We start from the raw sequence: 23886 nt of genomic DNA, 5'->3' as shown, positions 1-23886 counted from the left end.
TCCGAAGGGAGATGGATAGACAAGGCGCATTTCACACAAACACTATCTTCGCCTTGAATGCAGCTATATTCGAGGCTGAGGCGCGGCTTAGCTCCGGGCATCAAGCTCCCCACATTTGTGTCCCACCCGCGGCCCGACGTCACCACTGTCTGCCTTGAGCTGAAGCTACGGATATCTCATGAAGCAGCAGGCTCTTTTTCCTCCGCACCCAAGTCCATATTCGGATTCATTGCAACTACGCCATTCGAACCATGGTCCTGCCCAATACGGCGGGCAATCCGCTCAGTGCCGGCTCGCTCGCAGCCTTCATGGCCGCGAGTTTGCCGTCAGATGCATCGCCACAGCTCCGCAATGGACATGAAGCAGTCGCACTTGCAGTCAACGCATGCATGATAGCCGTTGGATTTCGGCTGGTAGCCCTGGGCAAAGACCAGAAGCTTGGTAAGTCCTATAGCTCGGACAGTATATCCCAATGAAGACTAAGGACGATTGGGACAGAGAACGAGATCAGCTCCGACAACGCCGACACACAACGACTGCCGAAGACGTGGAATACGAGGATACGGAGCGACGGAACAGAAGAGGGCCCACGGGAATCATATGCTTTCACATACGCACACGCCCAATCGGCCATGAGATTTGAGATCCAAGTCAACCAATTCAGAAACAAAGCCATGATCCACGGCGAAGGTGTAGGCGACGACCGCACCGCGTCCTGCGAGGTCATAATCAAGGACTTCCTCTCCGAATCAAGCCTGCCAAGCACACCCTCCGACACCGCAGACCCGCGCAAAACAATCACGGACGTCTTCATCTCGTCCGGCCGTCTGATGGACCTCAGCGCCCTCTTCAAAGTCGCCGTCATCCAGAAACTCGCACCGGGAATCACAAAGCCGGGGTACTCGGAAGAGCAGCAACCCACAGCGTCCACATCCACAACAACAACAACGGCACCATCAGCACAAGACCAGCGCCGCGACGCTCCAGCCCGCCACGACCGGCAGCCCCTCCGCGACACATACCTACCACAGCCGGCACGCCCTCACCCCTTCGACGACCCCCTCGCCATGCCTCCGCGCGGCACATCCCGTCCCCTCCCCGAACCCATCCCCGGCTTCGACGACGAGCACGAAATCCTCCGCGGCCCAGGACGCCTCCCGCAACCGGGTGGTGGTGGTGCTCGCGCACCCTTCAGCATCGGACACGACGATCTCTATCCGCCGGGCTTAGGTCCGAACGATCCAATACGGCCTGGCTTCGGCGGTGGACTGCCGCGGCCAGGGGGCATGGGCGGAGGCATGCATCCGACCTTTGACGATCCCTTGTTTGGCGGCGGCGGCGGTGCGGGAGGAGGGTTAGGCGGGTATGACCCCAGTGCGCCGCCTGGGGCGAGATATGATCCTGTAGGACCTGGGGGTGCGCCAAGGGATAGGATGATGGGAGGTGGTGGGAGGTTTCCTGGTGGGGGCGGTGGCATGGGTGGACGGCCGCCGAATCCGTTTGGGGGCTTTGGCGATGGTGATTTCATCTGATGAGCGGGTTGGGGTAGATGGGGTTCTTATAGCTTGTGTACGCGTGTGTGTATGCGTTCGTATATCTGCATTGTTCGTGAAAGGTAGATGTACCTGAGGTAGAAAGAAAGGCTGCATAGCAGAGGCATAGGGAGAGAGAGAGAGAGAGAAAGAAGTCACCGAAGCTGTATGGATAAATGAATATAAACCATTTTGCATCATCACCTACCTACCTACCTACCTAGATCCAAACCATATATATATATATATCAATCCATCCATCCATCAAACCGTCATACCTAAATAACTCCCATCCCAAGGAACTCCACCGAAAATTAACGCCCTATCGCTCACTCATTCATTCATTCATCCCTCATACAACACGACCAAAAAAACCAAGACAAGCAGAAAGAAAGGAAAGAAAGAAAGACGGAAAAGTACCCCCATAACCCCCAAGTATAATAAAAACGTAATCTCACATATATATACATACATCTGTCCTTTCTTCAAGTTTTCGACTTGTTATATCGGCAATTGATTTTCTTACAAGCTGTTCTACCTTCCCTTCCCTTCCCTTCCCTTCCCTCCCCTTCCCTTCCCTTCCTCCCAGGAATCCTAGCAACAAACACACGATATCTAGCTAGCCACCTACCTACCTACCTACCTACCTACCTACCTAGCAGATACATGATGAAACCGACAGAGCAGTCCAGTAAGCAAGCACAGAATGCAATGCAATGTAATGTAATGTCAATCCCGCTGTCTGCCTGCCTGCCTGCCTGCCTGCCTGCCTGCCTGCCTGCCTGCCTGCCTGCTTCTGCCTTGCCTTCTGCCCCACCCGGTCGGTCGGTCGGTCGGTTGGTCGATCGGTCCGTTCTGCGCTCGCCGCCGAGTCTAGGTAGTGTAGTGTAGCTAATGGTTGGTTATGGTGGTGGTAATAGGTAAGAGAGCAGTCGTAGTCCGTCGGAAGCTTAAAAGCAGCCGAAACGCCGGCAGGCATATTTATCTCCGTTTTTTTTTCTTAGCCTTTGAGCCCCATTGGAAAGGCACAAAGCATGAAAACGCTATTCAGGAACTAGAGGAGGCTAGCTGCAGGAAAGGCTCGAGCTTCGAGGGGCGATATGGTGAAAGTGGTGTGGTGTTTGTTAATTTGGGGGTCAGATTAGTAGGTGTGTGATTTCACACGGTGCGCGACGAGGATGTCCTGTCGCGCGAAAAAAAAAACATGGAACATAGGGTCAGGCAAAGCAACGAAGCGCATAGGATGGATACTTCGCAGGGATGAGGGAGTGGTTAGATAATGGGTGGTGTATCTGTTAATTACACAGCGACTGCTGAGGAGAGAGATGAGATAGATAGAGAAGAGAGAGAGAGAGAACATCAATGTGTCCAACAAACAGTGCTGGAGGGCCTGCCCACAAGGTGGGAAGCGCTAACTGACAGATCTTAGCAGAGTGCCGATCTACTAAGCACCGGGTTGATCCATTAGAGCCTCACATTGGACGCGATTGCGAAGATGGCTAGACAGAATCAGCCTGCTCTAATACACCTGGTTATGACAGGTTTCCTTGAGAAAGAGGCAAGTAGTGAGAACAGCTTCCTGGGTCGCGGGATCGCGGGATCGCGGGATCATACGAGCGGGCCAGAACCGTACATTTCCGGTCCAGGACCATCCCTCACGAATTCATCTGCACGCGACGTGTGATGCGAGGCGAGAAGAACGTGCTGTAAAGCAGCATGCAGCTCTGAACCTGCGAGGTCCAGACGCATCGGACAGGCAGGCGAGGCGATGCGTCCAGGATGTGTCAATAAGTGATTAGAGAGGGTTCAAGTCTCAGATCGTGGCTGCGTTCAAGGCCTCGGGATCGTATACGGCGCAGTGTGTTGTACGCAATGCGGCTCTCCGAGGCGGGAATGGAACGTGCCACGAGACTACGGCGTAGAAGCTTCATTGAACGACACGATAAAGATGGCTGTATCACAAGTTGCATCTCGTGTCGGGCGATGTCTAGTAAGAAGGCTCAAACGGAGCATTTTAATAATTTCGGTTTGGCGGTATCAGCCTGTGTCGCTTCGCTTACCCATAGTGTTTGCTGCAGACGCAACCGAACTACGACCATGCCAGGTATGGGCAGGACACAGCAGCTAGCAAACAACAAGGACCGGCAGCCGTTCGACTCGGGATGTATTTTTGGGCCCAAGTAAACATTGGAATGTTCCCAAAGCGCCATTCCAATTGCTCTCGCAAATCGCGTCTGGGAAATGTTTTTGAGGACGTCGGAATGTGAAGGCGGTACTTGCGACGCACAAAACCGTTGGGTAGCACCCGTTGCAGTACTAGGATGAAGGTTAAGCTTACTTTGTTTGCTCCTGTCTGTCAGTCAGAGACCCCCCTCTGGTCAGGCACAGCGCTACTAGGATGGCGGGCGTAAGCAGCGGTTACATGCGTCTGATAAGCGCCTGTTACGACAGATCAGAACGTAAAAGCACCGTTCGCGCGCTCAATAGCGCTTCCATACGCGCGCGGTCGTGACCCACAGTGTCGGGTCCATATTGCCGCCCGCTAAGCGCTAGGGCTGCATGTTTGCGATGTACACGCACGGCGTCTCGCATTAAATAGCCGCGCGGATTGTAAAGAGACGCCAGCGCGCGAGTACCTCGGTCGTGGACAGCAGGGCGCGCGGACTCTGCAGTACGACCCTGCTGTCCATGCGAGATTTCCGCCTGTGAGGTTTGGACATATGCAGGGCGACTCTCAATCCCGCGGCAATGGTCGAAGCCCATCTCTGCCAAATCGCACATCGAAAATGATCAATATTGGCGCCAGCAGCATTGCCCACTGCAGGAATCCCATGCAAAAAGGTATGCAATACCGAGTGATCTTTTGTTCGAAGGTGCTGAGATTTATAGCGACGCCTGCAGCAAGCTTGTTGGAAGCAGAGGATTGGCGGTGCGCGGTTGAGCTGATACTATTGTTGCACGGTATGGTAACGAGCCACGCGACTGTGCATCCGCTGCCATGTGGTTAACGAGATTTTGAGACAATGTCATATTCGGTATTCGACGTCTTGTGCAATCACCTGTAAAGTTGTGAGCAATATTCTTCCAACCATACAAAGAAATTCGTCTGGAACTCATGAAGGTCGAGAGAAGGTCGAGAAGTCATACAAGTGTCCACTCATCCCTACGCGACATACCAACCAAGAGTGATAGGCTTTAAAGTAGTAGAATCAAGTCCAAACCATTCTACGAGGCGGTGGTAAAATGTTCTCGGAGGACAGGCACGAGACGAAATATCCAGTCATGATCGCGTAATTTCAGTCCCAGCTGTCTCAAGAGAGAAAATCGCAGCGACGCAACGTGTTCATGTCTACTGATGAGTTGGCGGTGTTGAACGCTCCGCAAGACCCAGCTGAAAGACAAAGAGGACAGAGATGTGACCGCCGGTACACCAGCAAAGAGAAGAGTGGCAAGACCAAAGAAAGCATCCAGAGGGTTGGGAGTCCGCCGATTTCGTCCGGACGGTCCAGCTCGATCACCAGTCAGGCCATCCTGAGCATCCAGGGCCCTTCACGATGCGGAAATGAGATGCGACGATGGAAAAGATTTCAAATACTTGTCAGTTAGCAGAGAACGTGTGACTGGGGAGAAGCCCATGGGACAAGCCAGGATGCCAAGTCGCTTGAACGGGGTGGAGTTTGTGGAGAGAAGCGCTGGAGCGCGACGGCGACAGGCCCGGCTGCGAATGGCAGGCCGCGGCTAAGTGCGGCTAGCTAGGGGAGGGGGGTGTGGTTTTTGGTGGGGATCGCGGTACAGTCCCAACAAGGAGTATGAGTAGATGGAGGTGGTTACCGCGGATGCACAACAAAAGATTTGATGATCTGGAATTGGCGGTGCGACAAGCGAATGGTAGCGTTCGCGATGCAGATCAGCTGGCAGTGAAGAGGAGTCGGGACAAGATTGATTTGTTAGGGCGCCGGTCAAGGTGGGCGAATGGAGCAGAAATGAGTGTAGATTGGAGGGATGATGGAGGTTTGAGTAGGACAGTGACGTCGCAGACGGCGGGGGAAGACAGGGAAGCCGCCACTGCAGGACAGAGTGGTGGAAAGGTAGAGATTGGGTAGTGGAGAAGGTAATTAAGGAAAAGGACTTGGGAAGGACTTCAGGTTGCAGTGGGTAATTAGTAGGAAGAAGGGAGGACGCAGAGGGGGGGATCCGTCCTGTCCGCGTCCCAAGTGCCCAAGACCCGAATGTAAGAAACAGTGTGTAACCATCGCCATGTCCCAAACAGACACACAGACAGCAGACAGACACACACCTAACACACTGACAATTATAAGAAAATGCAAGGGTGCAGGAGAGGTTTCAACTGGATCGTGATTGGGCGGCGCACAGGAGGGCTCAAGACAAGGCTGAAGCGTCCAGTGCAGCTGGTGAGGGGCGATGAGCACATGTGTTGGAGGAGGTTGTGGTGCGCGACAAATTGCTATGTTTGTATTAATTAGCGAGCGGACAGTGCATGTTACCTGTTACCTGTCGACCCGACGACTGGGAATAGCGAATGGATGACGGGTGATGGCTAATGGTTAATGATTAATGGTTAATTAATGGCTGTGTATGTATGTTTGTGTGGGCTGTGTGGAGAGAGAGAGAGAGAGTGTGTGTGGTATGTAGGGGCTGCCCGTGGTCTCGCCTTTATTCACCCGCAAGAGCAGCCGACATCCAACCGCCAACAACCAGCAGACCAGCAGACCAGCAGCCCCTCAGCCAGCGAGACAAGAAGTTAATTACAGTTAAAGTGAGTGGATGATGAAAAGTGGAGGTGGATGTGGATGTGGAGGAGGTGGAGGTGGAGGAGGTGGCAGCCAGCCCTACTGCCCTATCGCCCTAACCACTGCCCTACCGCCCGGACTACTGCACCGCTAATAACCCACTACTGTACTATACTCTATACCACCTAACGTCCCGCTGCCCAGTCCAGCCCTACACTACTACTACCCAACTGGCCCTACCCACCCTACATACAGCCAATCCATGCCCATCTAAGCCTCGCTCCCTCCCCCTCCCCCCCCCCTTAACACTCGACTTTGTTGCTTCGGCGCGATCCTAGGCTCGAGTTCGTTGTTGCGTCGGACAATCCTTCCCGCCGCGCAAGATAAAAGCCAACTAGCAAGGAAGACGAACGGACCCATTTGCAGCCACAGCTTTAATGCAAATCGTCTTCCCATCACCCACGCCCGCCGCTAGATTGGTTGTAGCCGACAATCCACTCTCCATCCTTCTTCCCCCCCTCCTCCTTGCCCCCCCCCCAAGTCTTAGCCTTGCTGCAGCCTTAAACCGAAAAAGACGAAGACGAAAGCGAATGAGTGCTTTTCCGCTCCCACGCTTTGTTCTTTTATTTTAAGTTTTAACAAGGAGTGGATGATGATGATGATGATGATGATGATGATGATGATGATGATGATGATGATGATGCATGCTGCTGAGAAAGGCTGAGAGTGCTGAGAGTGCTCAGTGCCGAAAAACTGCTTTGACATTTGACAAGCGCGCGGGGAATCGTCGGCACCGCCCATACTCCCACCTAAAGCACCTAGAGGACAATTGCCTATCTTAGTTGGCTCCCAGCCTTAGCTACAGAATGTTTCCATCCATCATCTATTCCACATAAGTAGCTAATCACCTTGGCGTTCTGGTAGTGGTGGTGAGCGAGTAGGTGGTAAAGGAGCCGAACCATGCATCGACCACCGCCCGCCGCTACTATCGCCCTTAGATTCTTACTCTACTTTGATATTGAAAGGGGGGGGAAGGGGGGAGGGGTAGAGGGGGCATGACGGGTGTTGATATGAGATGCGCAATTTATAACACCAACACCCAGATCCAGACTCTGAGCCTGCCAGACGACCATGAATGGACACTTTTACTTACCTACATGGGCTGTAAATTAGGTGCTGACTTGTTGCCCACTCATATCTGATGCGACTCCAGGACTTCGCTGCACATCTACTGCCGTTACATCCTTCCCGGCGTTTACTGAGCCGCGGAGCCTATAACTATACCTACCGCCTGGCTAATTCCACAATTTGTCCACTGACACTCCATGACGATTCATGGCCCGCCCATCAATGCCTCTGTCCATGCTAATTCTTGCCCGTAATGCTGTCTAATTACCTACTACTGCTCTGCCCTGACAGCTTGCTGGACTGTATCAACCCGCAATCATCCATAGCTTGCCTGCGTCAGTCAGCATAACCTGCCTTCTTCTTGACCGGCTAATGACTCGCTTCTTCGGGCATGCTATTCGCTAGCCCGACTCATAATCCCTTGCTCTGTCCACCCCTACCATGCCTGTTCATATTTTGCAATTGCTATACCAGGACTTTTGTGTTTTTCAAGCAATTGTCACACTGCCTGCTCAATCTTGGCTCTGGCATGCCTCTCCTTTCCACTGTAGCTTGTCACCCACCAGTAATATGCTGTACCACATATCTTGCTCGGGCTGTGTCGAATCTCTCGATTTGGATCACTCAAACTCAGGGTTCACACTTCTCCTCCTCCACTGGTTGATCAAAAGTCCCGCGACGCGAATAGCTGCTCATCATCTGATCATCCCATGATTTGATGCTCACCAGCTGGCTAATTCCGACAGTCACCATCCACGACCATTAGTCCAAATTCAAAAGACTTTTCGTATCTGCGAACGACATTAGCTCCAACGGCGGCCCACATTTACTCTTTTACCACCGTTCCGAAGACAACGCTCGGGCTTGTTTTATGTCAACGTTTGAGCCGCCATGTTTGGCCTGACCCGGGAGTCTGTATACACCATCTTCTTCCTCCTTATCTAGACCGGTCATCTATCGCGTATATGGTGTGATCATAGTAGCTGTCTGGAAGCGAAATAGTCGGTTGAGCGCGCGGCTACCCGGTCTACTAGCTTTGCCTTTGGCTTCCCGCAAGCGAAATATACGTGCGGGAAGTATTTGAGATTCGGCTATACCCTGGGAAACCAGAGCAGCATATGCCTGTCCTGTGACTGCTGGCGCTGCTACCCGCCGATATCTACGCGTTGAGGAGACGGACCCGCGGTAATCTGCTATTATTTTGCTCAACGAGCTTGCTCCAAATTCAAATCTGTGCAATCTCCACTGCGTCTTAAGGATCTCGTAGCAAGGAATGCTTGCCTTCACTCCTTGCCCCGTCAATTAACGCCAATCACACTCTCATCACCAGCGTCCGTCTTGCGACTCAGAAGCGATGTGCATCATTATTACTCGCGCGTTGTGACCAGTCTCATGTGCTGGGCGATGTAGAAGCATTGTAGAGCCAAGGTCTGACGCACCAGTACGCGCAACATTACCTGCCCAGCCCGCTGCCGTCACTACACGCGGCCTAATCTTGTCACGACTCAAAGTGACCCCAGCATGACACCTTTGCCAGGCTGTCGGGCAGATAGATGCACAGCACGCATTAGATAGCAACGAACTCTTCCAGGTAGCCGGTAATTTGATGTTGACATCTACTCCATGCTCTCCGCGGCTCACTCTGTGACAAGCCTACGACAAGGCCAGCCGACTCGCATTCTTGGCAATCAGATGCGTTCTCGAGATCAATCTTTGGGTTTGACGAAGGCCCGCAAAGGCAAATTTGATTTCATCTTGCCTGTATCATCCAAAGAGCAAACAAACAAATGCTTGTGCAGTGCAGGGCGCAAGTCAAAAGTAGTGCGAACCATGATCTGTCCGCGCCACGATCTACTATTACTACCGCTGCTCGTTGGTGGCGCTTCAGGGGCTGTCCTATTCGTCTGCCCGGGCCCAGCAGCGACATTGACAGATAGCGTACCATGTTCGGCCAGTGGACCGTTGACACGAAAATTCTCTCATCACTGTATCCGCAGCAAGTGCAAGTCATGTGCTCATCGCTTTAACACTGTTCCACTTTGGACTTTGTGTCGTGCTTGAACTTACATACAGTGGGCTGACTCATGGCCCGATCAAGCAGCAACATCGTGAGCTCTCTTTTGCTTAAGCTCGAGGACGGCAGAGTTGTCACAATCGTCCCAGAGACACTGTCGGGATCGAGGGCAGCTTGTCGTCCGGGATTCTTCCTCTGAGGACGGGGTCGGGCCTAACCGAAGTCGCAGGCATGTAGCGCCGCAGCATGATAGGCTGGATAGACTTATGTTGTGTGGATATAGCGACAAATTAGGAGCGATGCAGGATACTTTAACATGCAGGACTCTGTCTGTTTCAGCAGCAGATTGATGCCCCGTTGAGCAGTGACAGCTCAGCTGTGTGGGATTAGGCTATGCACTGGTGCTTGAGTGATTACATCGACTCTGACCAATGTATGTATGTATGATAGCAAGAAGAGAGATTGTCGACGGATCGTAGACAAATGCTGGCGCGAAGCACGCAAGGCAGTAGATTGAGAAATGAGGTGATGATGCTGGTCCAAAGGGGTTTTGGAATGCAACCATCAAAGCTTGTGGGGATATAGCGGGTGCATCAGAAAGCCAGGACCAGTTGATGCAATAGATATTGCTTTCATGCAGATGGAGCTAAGGAATTCAAGTCTGAAAAGCTCCGCATCCCCCGAGCCTTGCCTATACCTAGACACTGGCAGCGCATAGTCGATAAAGTGCTGGCACACCAACAGCGGACTATGTCATGCGAGAAGATGAAGGATGGTCACAAGCAAGGACCGGCCAGTCAAGGAAAAGCTTCAGCCTCCAAAGAGGAAGGCGACGGACAAATTCAGTCCATCATGACACTTGGCTGGGCAAAGAGACAGACGTATGCTGAGCCAGCCTATCGGGCCCATGCCAAGCCAGCGAAGCACCGTGAAAGACCGAGTGACAGGACCTGCAGGAAGGATATACCTGACCCAGCCGGCGCTTCGAACAGCCCTACAAGTCACATATGAACGTATCAGTGAGCACAGAACAGACGTGGGGAGGCTCTGATCAATGTTTGCTGATTGTCCGAAATGATGATATTGCTGTCGTCCGTGTCCGTTTCGCTTCGGTTCCTACTGCAGGCTTGTGATGCTTGCAATGATCCGTACACAATGAGCGACGAGAGATTTTGGTCCTTGGATGATCCTGGACTCGTGTTTCTTCTCACTTGCGGCTGCAACAACACATCCTGGTGAATCGTTGCAGTAGTTCAAGACTGAGCCAGAAAGCTCATGGGTCCTTTCAGTCGCGTGCGCGGAAGGTGAGAGACAGCTGATGAGTTGTCCATCTGACGAACAAGTGCAGAATAGAATAGACTAGTGGACTTTGGTAAATGGACGGGCTTCAGAGATGGCATTGGCGTCGATGGGAGCAGGGTTGGAGAAGGAAAAGAAAGCGAAGAGACGAACGAGACGCGAGATGATGGAGGAGCCGAGGAGGGTACCGGGTGCAGGATGCTGGTGGTCCGAGCGCAAACAGCGTCTAACGCGCAGGTCAGCCGCAGGTCGGTGCTCCGGGAATGTGGGGACGCTGTAGAGCCGCGAAAGTGAATGCTGAAGATAAAGTTGCAGAGAGGAGCGGGCGGGGCTTCATGCCAGAAAACACAGGCAGCGCTGTGACCGCTTGCAGTCTAGTACACTGTATGTCAACCGACTACTGCTGCCAGGGTCAGGACTGACTGACTGCCTTGATGCTCAGCATTCTCGAGGATCTACCTTACTTCCAATGCATGTCACACCTCATCTCAGGAGTCGGCAGCTGTGTTGTGGAATGGATGGAACCATGAAACCATCTGCCCTGACCATGATCTCCAGTCTGATCATATCAATAGCCGTCGTCATAGCCATAGCTGTGATCATAATCGCGCATGCCGTTCAGTGGCAGCATCGACATCGAGGTCAGCCCTGTGTCGATACCGAGACAATTATCCCTCATCAGTTCGCGGCTTGGCAGATGGGTATGGACATCGACATCGACATCGACATCGACATGCGCATCAGTCTGATGCACCTGTATAGTCTGTCAGTCTGTACAATAGAGCGATTGTGTATGCATCCGACATCGACTCCACCATTATAGACGTGAGCGGTATTGACATAGTCACGTGTACAGCCTTGAAAAGCTTGGCTGGGGCTGTTGGACTATCCTCTTCAGGCAACCGGGATCGGGTGTCGGCCCCGGGTGCCAGGAGCGTGCCGTGCCCAGAGATGCCCAGACCGTCGTCAGGGATGTTCTCAGATGTACCGCAAACCCCTACCCGCTATCTTGGAGGTCCTCAGGACTCTCAAGAGTCAGAAACACCACAACAAACATAATCAAACGTATATCATCTCGTTCTTCTTTGATACAAATGCATCATCGTCGTGCCCTCTCTCAAACACGTCCTTGGCTCAACTATAGTCTGTGTATCCTCATGTTTGTCTCGGCACTATTATCCCCTTCTCACACCTCTTGCATCCTCCGTGCATGCCCGCTGAACCGACTGGGAGCCCCGTGGCTGCAGATGCCCATCACTGTGACTTCTGGTCCCTACCTACTCACAGGGCTGGCAATGCTCTCCTGTACCCTGCACCGGCTTTTGACTTGCTACTCAATCGCCCATCATTTCCCCATCGCTATCCTATTCTATGCTGCGCTGCTGGCCTGGCGTGGCCTGGCCTGGCCTCCATCTTTTTTCTTCCATTTTGCCTGTATGCAAATCACTGGCGGCCTCCTTCTACCCTGCCGCGGCGGGCCAGTTCTTTGCCCTGTGGCCTGATGTGTTTGAATGATGATCATGATAAAATGTAGTGAGTGGCAGTTCTTGGTTCCGCATCCGCTGGTACTGGTAGTCATAGTGGATCCTGCTCTGTCTGGGCTCTGGTTCCCATTCTCGTTTCTCGTTTGCGGCCTGGACCAGTAGCTCGCACGCTAGACAGAATACGAGACATGACAAGAACAGCCGTCCACCCACGTCTTGTGTACGTCCAACATAGCTGGAATGCTTTGTGGCCGATGCATTCTGGGCTGAGTTATGCGCATGTCTTTCTGAGAGGGATAAGATGTCTTGTGAGCGAGGTTTAGAGTGGAACCGATCCTTCTCCCCGGCCGATGGCTGTGAAGCCTTGGTAGATGTATGATGATGACAGACTTCACACTATTGTACCCGCTTTCTGCGAACTTGACCACTCATACCCCAGCTCTCTATATTTCGCGGATATTCTTGCTTCCAAGTGCAGTCGAATCGCTGCTATTCGATGTATGGTCACCCATACCAACAAACGCTAAAGACACAATGCTGCAGCCCTAAGGCTGCCAGTGCACCAGGGCCACCTGCTACTGCGAAATGCAAAACGCAAAATGCATGCCATTCCACGCTTGCCTTGCGCCAAATAAACAATTGGCTCAAGCTGCAGTACAAGCGTCCACTCGGATCTAGACTAGTCGCCATAACGCCTTACAACACACCAATACTCAAAACATTTCTGCAGGTATCAAACATCGAAAGCACAGAGCCGCCCATTGAAGTGCCAAAAAAAGTGACAAGACCCGCCATATGCATCTCATACACGTCCGAGCCCGAGTGGCTCATCAAAAGCCGCCCAGTGTACTGAAGTATCCTCCATCAATAGAGTGCGCCTCTTGATCGAGCCTCATTCATAGCAGCGTGCCTCTTGACATCGAATCGGCGTGGACATCCATCCTCGACGTGTCTGAATATTTATCAGTCCTGGCTTTCATTCCTGTGTCTTTCATGTAATCACGCACCTTTGAAGAGTGTCTTTGCGAGAGAATCGAGCGTCACAGGCAGTGCACTCGAAGGGCCGGTTCTTGATGTGAACCTGTCACTTGTTAGATTCACCGTCCCCTAAACGGAGCAGTACTGAGACTCACACTCTCCTGGTGGCGCATCAGATCCGTCCTCCTGACAAAGCTCTTATCGCAGTTGGGATATTCGCAAGCCTGAGGACGGGCTCTCGATGGATTGTGAGTCTGCATGTGGGCTTTGCGGTTGTACTCTCGTTGGAAGACTTTGCCGCAGATTTCGCATCTAAAAGTCGCATTTTCTGTCAATGACTTGGTGCGACCACCTTTCCTACGACGAGTTGTGCTACAGCCGCTGGATCCACGACGTTCCGACTTCTTGCTATCTTTGTCATCGGTGGAAAGGGTAGAGACAGGAGTCCTAATTCCGAGACCACCTTCGTGGCAGAGTAGTGGGTGCATTGGAGGATAGCCATGATTATACGCATCGACAGTCTGCAGAGTCCTCGGAGATATCGTCATGCCGTTGTGGTACATGATATCATCATGAGACACCCATTCGTTCTCTGCTTTGATTGGAGTGTGCATAAGAATCTCAGATCCAGATCGCGAGCGCATCATTTCGTCGTGTGACGAGGTGGAGGATCTCTGTGGGGAAGCCAGCCGATGATTAACCATGTGTCTACCCTCCATGATGTTGGGTGTTCCAAATGGCGAGAATGTATTGGACGACCATGGGACTGGAGACTGCGGTGCCGGCACATGGTCATACTGCGCTGGCCAGCACTCAGCAATCGTGCCCGGCATTATCGTCGAGGTTGTCATGCTTGCCGACCAAGCTTCGGACGGCATTGGAGAGACCATTGCCGAGTGAGACGTCGATGAGGAGCATGCGGATAGCGGGTGTGAGTATGAATACATGGCGCCCATGCCATCAGACGATGCGTATGCGAATGACCCAGAGTCGGAATTCGTGGACGGTGATGGGTACGCCGGATTGTGTGTGCTTGACCTTGGCTCCATGTTCCCGCGCTCATACGAGAGCATTGCTTGAGGTTGGTGTAGTGTATCCATTGTGATGATGGTACTGTCGGGAGAGGTATTAGAGGGTGATGAGAAGGTAGGCAGCGTAAAGTCAAGACGGAGAATAAAGGTGGAGGTATATAGCTATAGTGTTGATAGTCCGTGGGGGTGAGCTATATGAGTGTCGAGGTGTGAGGTTCGCACAAACAAGACGAGATGTGGAGTGAATCAAGCCCTATAAATCTCTTGCAGCACAGCGGCCTAGCGGTGATCAGAAATAAGGGTAATGAGCTTGTTTAGGGCAAGGGCGGTGAACAGACAGCAGAGACGGTCTTGGAAACAACGATTGTCAGGACATACAAGGCAGAATTTACCGACAGAGAGGGGGAGGGTACTGTGTCCACGTTAAAAACATCCCTGACGCTCGGCGGCTGTGCGCTAATAGCCCTGTTTGGAGCATAACGGTCAGAGGCTTTGCTGCCTTGTGAAAGGGCGTCTTAGCTCGCGGAGAGAACGACGGTACCAGGACAGAGAAGTGTGTTGAGACGCGAGGGGTGGGGGGAATGCGCAACGAGCAGCAAGGGCATCACTGTGAGTGTTAGCAGAGTTTTGCGGAGAATAACCCATTATGCCCAGGGCAGCTCTGATACAATTGGGCAACATGCGGTCGGAAGCGAAAAAGGATAGGATCAGGCAAACACAGCTCTGTAGTCCCACAGCTCGACCAGGACCCCCCTCCCCCCCCCCCCTCTTCTCTCTCTCCCCTTCGGTACGTCTTCGCCACCTTTTGACGGGGACAACTGGTGCTGGGATGGAGAGTCGGGGGTCCCGTAGTCGACAGTCAGCCAGCACCGCGCGCCAGATTGGGCTAGACTGGCGTGAGGAGCTCGTCTGTCAGTGCCGAGCTCCGCGTATCATGGCGCGGCCCGCAGCAATGGTTCCGCGAAAAAGGCCGCCAGTTGCCATCGCATCGCACTTTTACGCGCGCCCGCTAGTCCGCGATGCAGCCACTCACAGCCGGCCTGCGTGTCGACAGCGTTTGGGTCCGCCCCAATCACTCTCAAAATACCCGCGCGTGCATTCTCGTCGTGTGAATCGGCTTAATTTGCTTGCATTTCACATCCACCAAATTAATCTCTGCCGCTCCTTGTCACACCAGCTTCAGCCCTGCTTCGTCCCTTTGGTACCAAATCACATCGCCTCCTCTGCCGTGTCTCCCCCCTTTGTCAATACATGACCCGGTCGAGATATATCGCAGCGATTGGCCGCCATAAATGTCCCGTTTCTGGTCAGTCGATCGAATCTAGCCCTTGACAATGATGAGCAATGTTAGATGAAGCAGACTGAATCCTCCCGGCGGCCGCTCCGCTACGGCTCGTCTGCTGGTCCGCTTGAGGCGCTCCTTTGCTGCTTGGGCTGCCCCACGTCTGTTCGCTTGACTTGCAGGTCACTTTGAACTTGTGCAACCATGGCAGTGAGCTGCTCCACCTGTTTTCCAAGCTCAAGAACCAATAATCTCGTATCGTCGTCTTCTTCTTTCGCTGGCGCCGGGGCTCTCTGGCCTGTGGCCGCTGGGAAGGGGCCGGGCAGACTCCCGTCTATCGAGGCGTAGAGGCTCGAGGATGTCGCCAACGGCCGTGGAGAAATAGGCGAAGGTCTGAGCACGCCACGTTTCAGGTTTGGACTTGCCGTTGGTGCTCCCAGAGATCTCCAAGACGAACTTCCAGCCGAACGACTTTGCAGGTAGTCGTAGCCGTTCTCAAAAACCCAAATTGCTGCGACATGTGGAAAATGCGTCAGGCGCAACAACACGATGCGCGCACTCCGTGACTGCTCTGCCGATGCAAGCAGTCGAAGTGGTCGGAAGATGAGTGGAATGAGGTTCTGCCATCCTAGTCAGTCGTCAAAGTTCAAGGCTGGAAACCATTTCAGCCCTAAAGGGCAACCAATCAAATATGCCGATATGCTTCGCCAACAGAGTTGCATCCCGCAGCTAAGCCATAACCCCACGAGAGGCCCACAGAGAAGCTCATAACAGCCAAAAGCGTGCAAGGGCTCCACACGGGGCAGGCAATCATGGGAAAAGGTGAAAAGGTAGAGCTATGACTAGCAGGCCAGATCGAAGAGGCGCAGGAACATGTTTGAGCGGAAGAATGCACATGCGCGAGCAAACAAAGCCTGAGCGCTTCCCGAAACGTTGTCCAAAATAGATTGGAGACTCACCACGGGTGGCAGATAGTACGTCAGTCGGTTCGACGTAGATGCCTCGAGGACGTAGACCGAGTATCTAGAAGAGAGAGATATGCGGTCAGCACCGATATGCACCGGTCTTCGCCTGATGCTTGGCCGTCGACGATGGCGCAAGGAAGATGATGGTCAAGAGGGACTGGTTGCAGTATGCAGTAATTGTAGTAGGTAGTGAGTGAACGTACCCAAACAGAAATTCCTCCCTAGCGTGGGTCATGATCTAAAGCAAAGGGTCGATATTAGCGCATGTCAAAATGGACATCCGTAGCCAATCGTTCTTGCCAAGCTCGACATATCTACTAGCGTTATGCACCTCCGCCTCCTCGACTTCACTTCGTATAATTCCCCATTTGACTGCCAGACCGATGCCATTGATCTCCGACAAGCGCTTTAATCGCGCAAATTTGAGGACAACTGTCTTGCGATGTGGGAATGCATCGACGGACATGAGGAGGGGGACGGTCCTACGCATGGGCATAGGCATGGACAAGGACAAGGGGAGACCGGCCCAATGTTCGCTCACCTTCGTAAGGCTGTTAGACAACAGCGAAATCAACGACGTGATCAGTAGTATGTTGGTCAATATCACAAATATGAGCTGCAGATCTGATCAGCAGACCCAATCTCAATGCGCATAACCCGTGTCCTTACCATGATGGCAGGCCCTAGCTGCTTCGAGATTTGCGGTGCCACTACAAACCCAAATTAACATCAGCCACCCGGGCATTGTCCTGGCTCCAGAGCCATTCCAGGTACTCACCGTCAAATCCAAGGTAGCTGGATCTATCCATCCGCATGGATTAGCCAGTCCCCAGCTTGTCAGCACTGCCTCACTCACCCAAAGAACACTTTGATCAAGATCCATGACATCTCCTTCGTAGTGAACACTCCTCTAGCTAGCATCGTAAATGCGGTGAGGAAACCTGGAACCCACTTAGCTGTTGTTGCTGCCTATGCACAGCTGTGACGAGTCGGTGAGGCCGCACCTAGGTAGAGTATAATGACGACACTGAGAAACTTGACGAAGTCTTTGGTCTGTCATATCCAGTCAATACTCGGTGAACAATCATTGATGCCTGGAGCTGTTACCATCTCCTTCAGACACGGTATCTGGACATGGTTAGCCTTTCTCCTGAGTCAATCCTCGACGCCACTGAAGGAAAGGGGGGGGTGGGGGCCCATAGGGCTGCAAGACCAAAGATTGAGGGGGTGCAAAATAGGATGCCTCATTACCAGTGTACCAAAATACGGATGTAAGCTGAGAAGTGAGCATATCCTTCGATCATCTTTAGCGAACCTTTGGCTATGGCGACCAAAAATTTACTGACCTTGGAAATAGAAACAGTGCCTCCAGAGCAAGAACATCAAAGGCAGTGTCGATAATTTCGGGTGAGTTCATCCGAAGTCCAACAATTCCTTCACACATGTCAGCTTGTTCGAGACCGGTGATATCGTATACTAACGCAGAACCAGAAATATGAAGCCATCAACGACGATCAAGACGTCGATAGCAGCCCAGATGTCCTGTAAATAAAACGAGAACCCTGCGTCCTGCAATTCCCCGAACTCGTCGTATGCGAATCCCGCGATCCAGATATATAAGAATATCTCAGCAACAGTGACATGATCGACGGCTTTCTGTGCCAGGACTGTGTAGTACAAGGCAAGAAACGACGCGAAGAACAAAACCTCAAAAGCTTTCAGGTATCGAGGTACTCTGAGACGACAGAAGAGATCAGCGGTCCTATCCAATGTCAGTATACTACCAGAGTTGAAGGTGAGTCACTCGGTCTCCTCGCAATCACAAGGTAGTAAGAGCAACACCCCATGCTTATAATCTCTCAGCCATTCATATCACAATCAATGGGTTTGTCTAGTAAAAATGACATTACGGTAGAATGAAAATATGTGAGGTATACCGTTTGTTGTACGTCTTAGCCTTTTTCGTGGCATGCAGGCTTAATTTTTCCCAGAAGACAATATCGCCCTTTCTGGTGGTGAGCATTCAAATATCAATATACGAAGACAGATTTTGAACTGTCTCACAAAGGATCCTACCTTCCAGATACCGGTGATAATTTTCTGCACTGCACGCTGCTTAAGAAATTTCTTCGCACCAACTAGAGCGGCGACCTCGAGGGCATTGAGTGTATAGAATTGAGACAGAAAATCTTCGTCTTTGAATGACGATGATTCACCAAGAACATTGTTGGTCCCATATTGGGAACGGCTATGGGAGCTGGTCCGGGACAGCAAGGGCTGATTCTCTAGTCCGAGTCTTAGTCCTCGCTGGGCAGATGGACTCGCTTCGTAGAAGTCCGAAGTGCTGCTCTCCGGTGACACTTCGTAACATAGGTGGTCAATAGCGTCATGCTCCGACAAGCCAGTCACGAATTTCCAGGCTACAAATTCACAAGCGTAGCCTCGTGATTCATTGACCCCATCTTCATCTTCGAATTCAAGCGATTCAAAATGACCTTTGAGTGCGCTTAAGTGGTTGTCAGGTCAACATTATTTCGGGGTGGTATCACAAAACATACAGTAGCGCCGCAACGATCGACTCGCCATGTGTATGATCGATAAGGTATGTGATCAGAGGAGTAAGTTTTTTGGCTGCATTGGAAGTGCGAAGCTCGTCGAACGTTTGCGGTTCTCCAATAGTTTCCACGAAAAGACTAGTTGATGGTCAGTGTCAAGATACTTAGCTAGTGTGCGACTTGGAGCTTGCAAGTCGTAGTATCCGGACGTAAGATGACAAAAGTAGCGGATGCTGAGTTATTCAATTCGCCAAACGACTGAACAGATCCTCTTAACACGTATATTCGCTCGATATGTTCAAGTCTCGATTTATACGGTTATGTCTGATTCGAGAAGTCGCGTGCGGCTTTCTTACATGCCCGACGAGTATTCATTCTATCAAGACCAAGATACAGGCCATACGCCATTATAATGCGCCATAACGGTTATAGTACGATCCAGGGGGTATGTAATGAAGTGCTTACAAACTCAATTTCCGTACCAGCTCTGCGAAAGACATAGACTCATCGAGAGCGAGGAGTTCGGGGTCCATTACATGACATGCGGGCGTTGTCGGTCGTGAGAACATTGTTGCTTACAAACGAGGAAGAGTAGCGTATCCAGAGATCTTGGTCAAGCAAAGATTCGGGCTGAAGTCAAGAGAGTCATGGTCGTGGTGGAAAGTAACATGGGCTTGGACATGGTTCGCGTGTATCGGGAAAAACGCGTCTGTTTCAGCTAATCCGTATATCCATAGTTGCATGGGAAAGCTTGGCGCCCGATGTTCGCCCTGTCACCAACACGCACGATTTAGTATAATCGACATTTTTATCTATTACTACTATACCACGCTTATATAGTATCTATAACTATATAGTATAGTATTAAAGAGATAGTATAACTAATATATAGTACTATAGACCTCTAATACCTCCTCTATATCTATCTAGAGCGCCTTTAAATATAGAGGTATATACCTAGCTAGACGTAAGAATATGTTAAGGGTAGACCCTAGGTATACTTAACGCTAGTATACTACGCCTATACTACTACTCTCTCCTTACTTAACGAAGCTTAGTAAGCCCCTTTTTAATAGTATACTCTATTCTATATCTTAAGGAAGCTAAGTAGACTCCGGCTTTCTCTCTTATTAAACTTACTATATTCTATAAATACTCTTATATCTATATATATATTATATTTCTATAATATTAAGTTTAATTCTATTTCACTCTCTAAGTACTTTACTATAGACTTTAGAGATAATATATAGAGTAACGCTAGGGGCGAGCCGGGCTAAGACCTAGGTCTAAATATAGAGTTATAAAGTACTAAAGAGGCAATCTTTAATCTACTATAATACTAGTAAGCCCTTAAATAAGAGATTCTTACTATAAGGAACTAAGCCTTCTAGAATTAATTAAGCTCTACTATAAATAAACTACTAAAGTCTCTACTTAAAAAGATAATCTTAACCCTATAAACTAACTAGGAACTATTAGAATCTAGGGACTAGAAACCGCTCTTATAGAATAGTAAAGTAGCTACCTTCTAAGACTATCTATTATAGTTATATAGCTTCTATAAGGTATAATCCGCGCTTAAGCTAAAGCTATCTCTAGATTACTACTAGGACGCCGTCTATAATACTCTACTAGTATATAAGAGAAACTAAATATAATACTTCTAGAAAAGGAGAGACTCTATAAAAGGTAAGGACCCTAAAGCCTTCTTTATATAACTTAAATATATATTTATAGATAGTAATAAGAAGGCTAAGACCTTAGAAAAGCTTTTATTACTTAAATATATAAACGGCTAACCTTAGTATAAATACTAACTTAAATTTAATAGGCTTCTACTAAGTACTAGCGGAGATAACTAGAAAGATAGTATAAAAATTAGCTATCTCTAAAACACCTTCTTAAATCCCGCTTATATATATATAGTCTCTATGCTAAGGATTATAGACTACTATAGCTTTATAGAAGAGATTAAGAGAATGATAATAAACTTAGAAGATACTAAGTAGTTTAAGGCAGCTAATAAGAAGTAGAAAAAGGATATAGTTACTATAATAAAAAGCACGGTAGCTATAAGGTTATATAAGTATTATACCGTAGCTAAATAGAATAAGAATAGAGATACTATTATAGACCCTATATATATAAGTAGAGACTAGAAGAAAGAATCTAGATCCTACTATAAGATAGAGAAGATACCGAAGGTAAAGTAGATTAACTAAGTAGAAAGAGATAGATACTAGAAAGAAGGGCTCTACTTCCGTTATAGGGTATTAGAATACTAGATTAAAGACTACCTATATACTAACCCCTTCTTAACCTCTAAAAGAATTATAAAGATTAATTAAGTTAAAATTATACCTCTATTAGAGATTAAAGATAATCTTATAGATTCTAGTAATAAGTACTTAGAAAATATATAACTCTCTCTTAAAGTTAAGAGTAGAAAATAGAGAACGTACTAGTAGATAGATAGACTAAGTTCTAAAGTATAATAGATAGAAACCTTATAGATATAGATATAGTTCTCTAAAAAGCTATTAGAACTTTTATACTTATTAATAAAGGCTACTAGTACTATACTATAATTTAAGAAGATCTAATAGAAGGTCTAGAACTCCCCTATATAAATTATATAAAGCGTATAATTAAGGGAGTAATAGATACTATAAACGACTCCGAAATTTATAGAGTTATCGTGTTTTATATAGAGATAGATAATTATAGATAAGATATCTACGCTTATATAGTATCTAACTTAGCCTTCCCGCTTATCCTTAGAAACCCTTAGAAAGCGTATAATAAGGTATAGACCGCGTCTAATAAGTAACGGTACTACTATAGCTAAGTAAAGTAATAGGTAGACGAAGGTCTTAACTACTATAAGCTAGAGACTACTAAAGAGTAGACGGATGTTAGGCACGTGCCTGCCAGTTAATTATACATGTATGTAGTAGTCATATATAAGTAGTGTACTCCACCCTTAAAGTAGTAGCTTCAAGATTCGGTCCTTTTAGTGTAGTTAGTTAGTGTATAGAGCCCGCCTCCTTATATAATCTTAAAGCTACTACGGGGTCACGGGTTTAACTCTCGGTCTAGTTAACTATTATTAAATTTCGCATGATTCCGTTTAGCTTGCTACGTTATATATACTTTATATATATAACGGATAATATAGTAGTAACGTTACTACGGTAAGTTAGCGTGTCTAGTACTAGAGGCGGTATTGCGAATATTAATTATATGTACATGGTTTATGCTAGGCCTAGTATGGCTAGCGCGTATACTAGGCCTATTATAGCTAGTTTAGTTTATCTTTTATAAGGTAGATGCCCACGACGCGTAAGGGCACGCGCCTTTAAAAAGGGGAGATATTATTAGGCACGTGCCTACTAGTTAATTATACATGTGTGTAGTAGTTATATATAAGTAGTGTGCTCCACCCTTGAAGCAGTAGCTTTAAGATTCGGTCCTTTTAGTGTAGTTGGTTAGTGTATAGAGCCCGCCTCCTTATAACGGACTCTATAAAAGAATATAAGAATTCTAAAGGGGCCCTTATAGTAAACGTAGTATCTATAGAGAATATCTATAAGGCGCTAGAGAAGAAGAAAGAGCTATTACTAGAATAGATACGGAAGATACTACCCCTATAACTCTAGAATATAGCTCTACTATTTTCTAAAAGGGAAGTAGATAAACTTACGCCGTACCGACTAGATATTAATTATAAAATTAAGATATATAAGAAAGCTAATAGAATACTAATAGACTTACTATAGGGGTAACTATTTAGTATAGTAAAGGACGAGCTCCTTATACTAGTAAAACTTCTAAGAGACCTCCTAGTAAAAGAGCTAATTTAGTATACTATATTAGAAGCCGTAGCTTCTATATTATTTATAAGAAAGCCCGGTAGAGAACTCTAGTTCTATTATAACTACCACGCCTTAAATACTATTACTAAGCCCGACTAATACCCCTTACTACTAATACTAGAGACCCTCTAAAATCTAATAGACGCTAAATAGTTAACTAAGGTAGACGTTATTACCGCCTTCTACTAGATCTATATAGCCCCTAGCTATAAATATAAGATAGTATTTAGAACTCGGCTAGGGTCGTTTAAATAGATAGTATATCTATTTAGGTTATTAGAGACTCTAGTAACCTTCTAATAGTATATTAACTCCTTACTATAAGAATAGCTAGATAACTTCGCTTTAGTCTATATAGATAATATAATTATCTACTTAAATAGGTTAAAGAAAGACTACTTTAGTAAAGTATATATTATCCTTTAGAAGCTCTAGAATAGAGGCCTCTATCTAGACTCTAGGAAAAGTAAGTTTACTTATAAAAAGATTAAGTACCTTAGATTTATTATATATACTAATAGAAAAGGTATAGGCCCTAATCTAGAGAAGCTAGAAGTAGTAAAGGACTAGTAGAAGCTAAATACCTAGAAGGAAGTATAATAGTTTCTTAGGTTCTATAACTACTACCGGATATTTATTATAAACTATTCTAAGCTAGCTAGACCTCTTATAGTACTTACCGGTAAGAATACCCCGTTCTTCTAGAAAAATAATAAGGAAAAGTTATTCCGGGCCCTAAAGAAGAAGTTCTTAGAGGCCCTAGTTATAGTATACTAGGACCCTTATTAGAAGACGTTCCTTAAGATAGACTATAGTAGGTTTACGCTTAGAGGGGCGCTACTTTAGAAAAATAAAGGAACTCTTAGATCTATTATAATAAACCTTTTCTACTAAGGATACGGCTTATCTCTAAAGTAGTCTATTATATAGAGTATCCTAGCTTTTCTAAAGGTAAAGGTACTTAGAAGGCTTAGAGGAGTATAAGTAGG

General features: G+C 48.5%; 4 protein-coding genes across 4 annotated transcripts; 1 reads left to right on the top strand and 3 right to left on the bottom strand.

Moving 5' to 3' along the window:
* Positions 1 to 191: 191 nt before the first annotated feature.
* EJ05DRAFT_533356 (uncharacterized protein) lies at positions 192 to 1764 on the top strand. The gene is made up of 2 exons (XM_033749119.1): positions 192 to 441; positions 499 to 1764. The coding sequence occupies exons 1-2, from the start codon at positions 252 to 254 to the stop codon at positions 1530 to 1532; spliced, it is 1224 nt and encodes a 407-aa protein (XP_033596293.1). The 5' UTR covers positions 192 to 251; the 3' UTR covers positions 1533 to 1764.
* Positions 1765 to 6422: 4658 nt separating this feature from the next.
* Positions 6423 to 6793, bottom strand: EJ05DRAFT_156823 (uncharacterized protein). Its single transcript, XM_033739378.1, has one exon. It carries the CDS (start codon positions 6737 to 6739, stop codon positions 6554 to 6556), a length of 186 nt encoding a protein of 61 aa, XP_033596292.1. The 5' UTR covers positions 6740 to 6793; the 3' UTR covers positions 6423 to 6553.
* A 6273-nt stretch (positions 6794 to 13066) lies between these two features.
* On the bottom strand, positions 13067 to 14493 carry EJ05DRAFT_156793 (uncharacterized protein). The gene is made up of 3 exons (XM_033739377.1): positions 13342 to 14493; positions 13216 to 13289; positions 13067 to 13160 (listed from the first exon to the last, which is right to left on the bottom strand). The coding sequence occupies exons 1-3, from the start codon at positions 14284 to 14286 to the stop codon at positions 13073 to 13075; spliced, it is 1107 nt and encodes a 368-aa protein (XP_033596291.1). The 5' UTR covers positions 14287 to 14493; the 3' UTR covers positions 13067 to 13072.
* A 762-nt stretch (positions 14494 to 15255) lies between these two features.
* On the bottom strand, positions 15256 to 19709 carry EJ05DRAFT_479865 (uncharacterized protein). Its single transcript, XM_033744757.1, has 16 exons — positions 19485 to 19709; positions 19023 to 19157; positions 18541 to 18970; positions 18402 to 18469; positions 17946 to 18226; positions 17811 to 17898; positions 17716 to 17758; positions 17572 to 17592; positions 17469 to 17517; positions 17321 to 17405; positions 17243 to 17265; positions 17134 to 17174; positions 17006 to 17080; positions 16668 to 16702; positions 16459 to 16522; positions 15256 to 16119 (listed from the first exon to the last, which is right to left on the bottom strand). The coding sequence occupies exons 1-16, from the start codon at positions 19586 to 19588 to the stop codon at positions 15604 to 15606; spliced, it is 2058 nt and encodes a 685-aa protein (XP_033596290.1). The 5' UTR covers positions 19589 to 19709; the 3' UTR covers positions 15256 to 15603.
* Positions 19710 to 23886: the final 4177 nt, after the last annotated feature.

The sequence above is a fragment of the Pseudovirgaria hyperparasitica genome (assembly GCF_010093815.1).
Source record: "Pseudovirgaria hyperparasitica strain CBS 121739 unplaced genomic scaffold EJ05scaffold_18, whole genome shotgun sequence".
In the NCBI taxonomy this organism is placed as follows: domain Eukaryota; kingdom Fungi; phylum Ascomycota; class Dothideomycetes; order Acrospermales; family Acrospermaceae; genus Pseudovirgaria; species Pseudovirgaria hyperparasitica.
The sequence above is the reverse complement of the archived record's forward strand: the minus strand, read 5'-3'. Positions and strand labels throughout refer to the sequence as shown.